Raw genomic sequence first — 8,301 nt, forward strand, 5'->3', positions numbered from 1 at the left:
ATGCATGCATGCATGCATGCATAGGGCCCCAAAAGATGGTTGCATGCATGCAAGATGATTGCATGCATGCAAGCATGCAAATTTGCATGCAAGCATGCAAATTTACACAACCAAAGCATGCATGCATGCGTGCATGAATGGGGTTTGTGGATGTGGGGCCCTGCATGCATGCATGCATGCATGCATACATGCATGCATGCGTGGGATGTGTGGGTGTGGGGCCCTGGGGCTTTTGAGGGCCTCTGCTGCACAGGCGCATGCAGGCGCACAGGCCCGGCAGCATATGGCGGCGCTGCTGCTGCATTTGTGCTGCAGCAGCGCCGGGAGATGCTGCTGCTGCAGATGCAGCAGCATCTGCCGGCGCTGCTGCTGCATTTGTGCAACAGCAGCAGCCCTTTTGGGGCTTTGCTGCTTCGGGTTTGTTTCAGATTTCCACCTTTTTGACCCACAAGCAGCAAAAATCAACAAATGAAGCAACAGAAAAAAACTCTGCAGACGCGGGACTGCGGGCGCTGCGGTGTACGTACACCTCAAGCTCCAGCCGTTAAAGCTAACACCCAACCAGCCAGCCATTTAGGGTTTAGGGTTTAGGGTTTAGGGTTTAGGGTTTATGGTTTAGGGTTTGAAGCAGACGGCTGCTACGGGCGAGTCACTAAACAAGTTTGCCGGCATTAATTAAATAATTATTGGCTGTATTAACCAAATATGTATTATATTAATTAAATATTCATTATATTAATGAAATATTAGTTATATTAATTAAACATTTATTATATTTTTATAATAATAAAAACCTATCCATTTGCTGAACTTCAGGTGTATCGACACCTCCCGCTGTCGCAGCTGAGGTGTACGTACACCTCAAAAAGGCCGCACTGCATTTGGCCGCAGCGGCCGGAGAGCCAGGCAGCAGCAGCAGCAGCAGCAGCAGCATGAACAGCAGCGGAAGCAGCATCAGCAGCAGCAGCAGTACCAAAAGCAGCACCACCACCAGCAGCAGCGTCAGGAGTACCAGCAGCAACAGCAGCAGCAGCAGCAGAAGCAGCAGGAGCAGCAAAAGTAACTGCTGCGCTGCACGGAAGCAGCAAAAGCTTTTGAGAAGCAATTGCACTCCCCAAGGTTTGGATGAAAGTTGAAAAGACAATTAAAAAAGGTGAAAGGAAAAGAAAGGGAAGAAAGAAAATGAAAAGAAAAGAAGATGAAAATACAAGAAAATGAAAATAAAAGAAGGAAGATGAAAAAAGAAAAGGAGGAAAGAAAATAAAGAAAAGAAATGAGAAAAGAAAATCAGAAAGAAAGAAAGAAAGTGAAAAAAAAAGAAAAATGGAAAGAGAAAGAAATAAAGTAAATCAAGAAAAAAAGAAATAAAAAAACGCGAATGAAGAAGTAAATTGAAAAAGAAAGAAATAAAGAAAGGAAAGAAAGAACTCAAAAAAAGGAAAGAAGGTGAAAAAGGCAAAAAATTAGGAAAAAAGAAAAAGAAATAAAGAAACAAATCGAAAAGAGAAACAAATAAAGGAAAGTGGAGGGAACAAATAAAAAACAGGAGAAAGAAAGTGAAAAAGAATAAGAGAAAATAAAAAGAAATAAAGAAATAAATTCAAAAAATAAATAAATGGAAACAAAAATATACAATTGGACAGACCGGGGATTGATCCCGGGACCTCCTGAATGCAAATCAGGCGTGATACCACTACACCATCCGCCCCGTTGTGGCCGCTGCTGCTGCTGCTGCTGCTCAGAGGCGCAACAGCAGCAGCCCCGCGTTCGCAGCGGCCTGCAGCAGAACAGCTGCAGCAGCTCTGCTGCTGCAGCCGCCCTGCGCTACCTGGTGGAGAGACCGCTGCTGCTGCGGCTGCTGCTGCTTCTGCAGTTTGCTGCTGATGGGGGGAGCAGCAAATCATCAAAGAATCCAGGGCGGATGGTGTAGTGGTATCACGCCTGATTTGCATTCAGGAGGTCCCGGGATGAATCCCCGGTCCGTCCAGTCTTGTCTATTAATTGTTCTTTTTATCTTTTTGCTGCTGCTGCTGCAGCAAAGTTTTGGCTTTTCAAGAGCCCTGCTGCTTTTGCTGTTTTTGTTCGAAGTGGCTGCCGCTTCGGCTGCTGCTTCCCGCAGTCATTTTATTATTTAAAAGCTGCCAATGAGCCTTTTGTGTTCATTTAGAGAGGCTTTGCTGCTGCATGAGTTTATTTTTGCTGCTTCTGCAGCCCTCCTGCACCAGTTTGGGGTGTACATACACATCCTGCAGGCCGCCTTTTGCTGCAGAGCTCTTTTGAATCTTTTGGAGGCCAAAATGCCAAAAAAGAAAATCTTTAAAGACAAGAAGCAGCTCCTGCAGAAGCAGGATGCTTCTGCTGCAGCAGCAAGAAGCAGTGCAGCCTCTGCTGCAGGAGCAAGCAGCAGTGCGGCCTCTGCTGCAGCAGCAGCAGCAGCACCAGCAAGGCAACGCGGCACTCCGGCAGCTCTACAGAGAAGAAGTCACGGCTCGACTTGTAGGGCTTTGGGGGAGCTGGGAGAGCAGCAAATTAAGAAATAAAAAGATTTAAAATAAAATTAAAAACAAAATTAAACGAAGTAACTTAATCGCATGCGGCCTACTGAGCTGTCAAGACACCCGAAGAACCCACGGCGCCGAGAGCCCGGCGGTGATGCAAAACGAAGTCAACATTAAATCAAAATTTTGAAATAAATGAACTGAATTAAATTTAATTTAATTTAAGTAAAAGATTTCAACAAATTACTTTCAAGCTGTTCAAACGAAGGATAAGGACACAGAAGATGCCCGAGCACGCCGCGCTGGGGGCCCCCCGGCTGTGGGCCGCTGCGGCTCAGTCAAATGAAGTAATCAAATGGATTAATGGAACTATAAATTAAATTAAAAGAAATTAATGATTAAAATTATAAAAATGTTTAAATGCTCCTTTCATTCTGCTGCGAATAGCCTGCGCATACACCGCAGCGCCTTCGCATGCAGCCCGGACTCACCAGCCTTTGCTCTCGGGGCCCCCCGCTGGTATTTTTAGTTTATTTTAATCAAAAAGGCAAATATTTGTTAGTTAATGCCCATGTTATTGATAATTTAATACTCATTTCGCGTTTAAACCGGATTGCAGGGGCCGGGGGCCCCCCTCTGGCCCCTTCCCTCTCTCATTTCGGGGGCTTTGACTTACCCATGCATCCCAGCTAGGCCCCCTGAGGCTGCTGCCAGTCCTGCAGCAGCACCTGTGCATCCTCTGTGCTGCTGCAGCGCAGCAGCAGCTCCGCTGCAGCCGTTTTGCTGCTGCAGCGCAGCAGCAGCAAAAAGGATGCAGCGGCGCCTGCGGCTTCGCTGCGCAGGCCAGAGACCGCAGCTCCCCCGCCTGGGGACCCCCTCCCTTTGGGGGCCCCCCCCCTCTGCTTCTCCAACAGCAGCAGCAGCAGCAGCAGCAGCAGCGGGAAAGGACTGCAGCAAAGGCCCCCGCGGGGCCCCCAACTGCGCAGGCCCTGCTGCAGCAGCAACGCGCCCTCTGTCTTATATCTCTCGTCTCTTCCGCAATTTCCTTCCTGGCTCTGCAGCAGGGGGCCCACCTGAGGGGCCCCTACAGGTAGGGGGGCCCCCCTGGGGCCCCCAGAAGGGTCCGGGGGGCCCCGAAGAGGCCCCAGGGGGCCCCCCGGGGACGCTGCCCGGAGAGCCACCCGCAGCAGCCCCTGCTGCTGCTGCTGCTGAAGCGGGCCTCGCAAAGCTTTCCGGGGCAGCCCTGGGACCAATACCTGCAGCAGCAGCAGCAGCACGTGCAGCAGCAGCAGCAGCTACTGCTGCGCCTGCTGCTGCTGCGGACGGGGCCCAGCGGCAGACGGAAGCAGCAGAAGGTGCAGCGCCAACAGCACGCTTGCGAGGAGCAGCAGCAGCAGCGCCAGCAGCAGCCACAGCGGCAGTAGCAGCAGCAGCTGCAGCAAACCGCACCGATGCTGCAGCAGGGCCGCAGCAGGGATGGAGGAGTGACCGCGGGGGGCCCCCAAGCAGCAGCATTTTGGTCAGGGGGCCCCTGCTTAGTGGGGGCCCCCCGAGGGGGCCCCTCTCTAGTGGGGGCCCCCGGAGGGGACCCCTGCCGCAGATCTCTGTTGCTGCTGAAGTTGTTTTGAGGCCCCCGCCGACTTCGCTGCAGCTGCTGCGCGCGCGGCTGCCCGCAGCAGCAGCACCAGCAGCAGCAGCAGCAGCAGGAACAGTAGGCCCCTTCTCAGGCTTTTTGGACAGCAGCGGCAGCAGCAGCAGCAGCAGCGGCGGCAGCAGCAGGGGTCAGTCAGAACTGCCTTTGTTCGGATTTCGCGCAGGTGGGGCTGATGACCCTGCAGCAAGCATGTGCTATAGCCAGCAGCAGCAGCAGCAACAGCAGCAAGCAGCAGCAATGGACCTATTCAAAGGCAGCGCTGCATTGCTGCAGCAGCAGCCAGTGGTCTTGCCTGACAGTGAGACGGCTATCTACAGCGCGAGGGTGCAGGAAGCACTGAAGCAGCTGCAGCAACAGCAGCAGCAGCAGCAGCAGCAGCAGCAAGTGCCTCCAGGCAGGAATCGAAAAGCTGCTGCTGCAGAGAGCCCCACAGGGCCGCAGCAGCCGTCAGTCCAGCTGGCGCTGCAGATGCTGCGGCAGCAAGCTTCTTCAGGCAAAGTAGCAGCAGCAACAACAACAGCAACAGCAGCAGCAGCAGCGGCCGCAGCAGCAGCAGCAGCAACTGCAGCAGCAGCAGCAGGCGAGCCATTAAAGAGAATGTCCCTCAGGAAGGCTGCGCACCTTCAGGAGCAGCTGCAGGAGCAGCTGCAGCAGCAGCAGCTGCTGCTGCAGCAGCAGCAGCAGGAACGGATCGAAGCTGTTGCACGGGCAGTGCGCCAGTATGACGCTGTGAGGCTCCCCCCTCCCATCAGCAGCAGCACCAGCGCCGATGCAGCAGCAGCAGCAGCAGCAGCAGACCCAGCAGCAACTGATGTTTTCGGTGACCCGCAGCAAAACCCTGCTGCCGTGCTGCAGTCAGCTCTTGGGGCCCTAGAGGCGAGTGTGCTGCAGGGGGTCTCCACTGCAGCAGCAGCAGCAGCAGCAAAAGGCAGCCCAGCAACAGAAACGAGCCCGACAGCAGCAGCAGCATCAGAACCAGCCTCAACGGCAACAGCAGCAGCAGCAGCAGCAACCCCAGCAGCAGCAGCAGCAGCTGGCGCTAGCAGCGACTTGCGGGTCGAGCTGCTGAGCCACCTCTCCTGGATCCGCTGGGCCCTTAAGCGAGTGGGAGTTGCTGCTGTGGGGCCCCTTGAGCTGCTGCTGCAGCGCGCAGCAAAACAGCTGCGGGGCCCCAAGGGGGGCCCCCAGGGGGGCCCCCCGCTGCAGCCTAGGCTGATCTCTAGGCGGCTGGCGACTCCTTGTCTATTTGCCCTCAGGGAGTGGGTGGCGCAGCAGCAGCAGCTTGCTGCTGCTGAGCAGCAGCAGCAGCAGCTGCAGCAGCAGGAGGAGGAGGAGGAGCAGCAGCAGCAGCAGCAAGTTGCTGCTGCACTGGCTGAGCTGCTGCACAGAGCAGCAGAAGAGACCTTCCAGAAGCACGGCCTGGCCCTGCCCCGCATTCAAACCCTCACAAGTCTTTTGCTAGATGAAGCTTCTGCAGCGCGTTCGCAGCTGCTGCTGCTGCAGCAGCAGCAGCAGCAGCAGGAGCAGCAGCAGGCGCGGGCAGTGCCAGCCGCTGATGAGGGTGCGGAGCCCACAGAAGGAAAGGCGAAGGAGCAGAGAGCGGCAGCAGCAGCAGCAACAGCAGATCCAGCAGCAGCAGCAGCAGCAGAAGGCGACGCAGCAGAGCCGGACGCTGCAGCAGCTTATCTCGAGTCCCTACGTAGCCAAGCTGCAGCACGGAGGCACCAGTTCCTGCTGGACTTTGCTCAGCAGCAGCAGCAGCAGCAGCAGCAGGAAAGCCTGCGTTCAGCGGCAGCAGCAGCTGCTGCACCTCCGCCACTCTCCCTCCTGCACCCAAGCGCCCCCGGGGCCCTCCTAGGGCCCCCCTTAGGGGCCCCCCAGGGGACCCCTAAGGGGGGCCCCCTGGGGGCCCCCAAGGGGGCCCCCAAGGGGGCCCCGGCAGGTTCTGGGGGCCCCCCCGGGGGGACCATGGGGGCCCTGGACGCAAACAATATAACTGTGGCGCTGCTTGCTGCGCATCTGCAGCAGCAGCCAGAAAGGGTACTGACCCTGGCGAAGGCGCTGCTGGAGGGGCCCCCGGGGGGCCCCCAGGTGACCCTGGGGTCCAGCTTGACTGAGGAGGAGGCGGAGTTCTTGAGTGATGAGTTGAACTGCCTGCACAGGCTCAGACTCAGCAGCAGAACTGGACTGCAGCAGCAGCAGCAGCAGCAGCAGCAGCAGCAGCAGCAGCAGCAGTGGAGGGCGCCCCCGGTCGTTGCTGTGCTCGGCCATGTCGACCACGGCAAAACCACCCTCTTGGACGCCCTGCGCAGGTGCTGCTGCTGCTGCAACTACGTGCTGCTGCTGCTGCTGCGTGCTTCTGCTGCTGCTGCTGCTGCTGCTGTTAGTGGTTGCTGCTGCGGCAGGCTGCTGCGGCTGCCACTGCTCGCCGCTGGTGCTGCAGCTGTCGCTGGTGTCTTCTGCTGCCTGCTGCTGACGTGAACTCAGGCGTTTTTTGCCCTTGAGGCGCTAGGGTTTAGGGTTTAGGGTTTAGGGTTTAGGGTTTATGGTTTCAGGTCGAGTGTGGCGTCCACTGAAGCTGGGGGCATCACCCAGACGGTGAGCAGCAGCAGCTTCAGCCTGCCCTGCTCCGCCCCCCCCCCGCAGCAGCAGCAGCAGCAGCAGCAGCAGCAGGTGACCTGCGTGGACACGCCGGGGCACGCAGCCTTCGCGTCGATGCGGCGGCGGGGAGCAGCAGCAACAGACATTGCGCTGCTGGTGGTTGCTGGAGATGAAGGAGTAAAACCCCAAACTTTGGAAAGTTTGAAATTAATAAAAGACAAAAATATTCTTTCCATTGTTGTTGTCACCAAGATGGACAGGCCGGGCGCCAGCGTCGAACGGTGCGCTGCTGCTGCTGCTGCTGCTGCTGTTACGCGGCTGCTGCTGCGCTGCTGCTGCTGCTGCTGCTGCTGTTACGCGGCTGCTGCTGCGCTGCTGCTGATGCGCTGATGCTAGTGAGACGCTGCTGCTGACGCGATGCTGCAGCTGCGCCGCTGCTGCTGCTGCGCTGCTGCTGTCCTTTGTGTCATGCGGCTTGCACTTTTGTCTTTTTTTTTGCCATCTGAGGTCTATTTTGCTGCTTTTTTGCTTCATTTAAATTTGAAAAAACAAAAACAATAAATAATAAACAACACATAATATAAATAAAAAGAAGCAAAAAAACCAAATAATCGGATAAATGCCACTACAGCAGCGCGAAAGAACTGCTGCATGCAGCAGCAAACTTCTGCCACCCCACACATTCCTAAAAGTCATTTTTTACTTTTTACACCTATTAGTTTATTTTTAAATTAAAAGTACCATTTTAATTGAATAATTCACTTTTGAAAATGCAGGGGCCCCAAGGTGCATGCATGCATCTCACTTTGGCAAAAATGAGAAATAAAAATACTTTTGAAAAGCCACGAGAAGAGTTTTTAAATTTCTTTTTGCATGCATCTTTCCAATTTAATAAATTCATAAATGCCATTTAAATGTTTAAGTGCCATAAAAGTGCATTTGCACGCATTTTGTGCTGCTTTTCTCCTTCTATAATTCACTTTTCCCTTGCTGCTAGCCATTGCTGCTGCTGCTGCTGCTGCTGCTGCTGCAGCGTGAAGAAGCAGCTCGGGGCTCTGGGCGTTGTGAGCTACGAAGACGGCGGCGATGTCCCGGTGCGCTGCAGCTGCCCACTAGCCACAGCTCTCGAACTCACGCTTTAGGGTTTAGGGTTTAGGGTTTAGGGTTTAGGGTTTAGGGTTTGTTGCTGCGCAGTTTGTGGGCGTGAGTGCGAAAACTGGAGAAGGGCTGGAGGAGTTGGGTGCGGCGATTTCGCTGCTGGCGGGGTCATTGGACCATTTGCTGCTGCCGGGCCCGCCGCCCTGGGGGGCCCCAGGGGGGCCCCCGGGGGGCCCCCCGGGGGGCCTCCCGGGGGCCCCCGCGAGGGGCCTCGTGCTGGACTCTGTAGTGGACCCTAGCCGGGGCCGTCTTCTCCGCGTCATTGTCCGTTCGGGGTACTTCAGAGAAGGCTCTTGGGTGGCTGTGGGGCCCCACTTTGCCCGCATTAAGCGCCTTTACAAGCCCCCGCAGCCGGGGGGGCCCCCGGGGGGCCCCCCCGGGGGCCCCCCC

General features: G+C 55.7%; 2 protein-coding genes across 2 annotated transcripts in view; both read left to right on the forward strand.

The window, feature by feature from the left end:
- The window catches only part of ETH_00013260 (Chromosome III, complete sequence, related), a gene marked incomplete at both ends in the record, with an annotated part of 9,550 nt that extends 8,487 nt beyond the window's left edge, over positions 1-1,063 (forward strand). The window contains one exon of the mRNA XM_013372578.1: positions 892-1,063. Coding sequence (XP_013228032.1) covers positions 892-1,063 — 172 coding nt within the window. The remainder of the gene's footprint in view (positions 1-891) is intronic.
- Positions 1,064-3,309: 2,246 nt separating this feature from the next.
- ETH_00013265 (elongation factor Tu GTP-binding domain-containing protein, putative) overlaps positions 3,310-8,301 on the forward strand; it is a gene marked incomplete at both ends in the record, with an annotated part of 7,628 nt that continues 2,636 nt past the window's right edge. The window contains 4 exons of the mRNA XM_013372579.1: positions 3,310-6,464; positions 6,708-7,034; positions 7,787-7,847; positions 7,948-8,214. Of these exons, the coding sequence (XP_013228033.1) occupies positions 3,310-6,464; positions 6,708-7,034; positions 7,787-7,847; positions 7,948-8,214 (3,810 nt within the window). The remainder of the gene's footprint in view (positions 6,465-6,707; positions 7,035-7,786; positions 7,848-7,947; positions 8,215-8,301) is intronic.

Source organism: Eimeria tenella, genomic scaffold (genome assembly GCF_000499545.2).
Source record: "Eimeria tenella Houghton genomic scaffold, Eth_scaff10, whole genome shotgun sequence".
Taxonomy (NCBI): Eukaryota; Apicomplexa; class Conoidasida; order Eucoccidiorida; family Eimeriidae; genus Eimeria; species Eimeria tenella.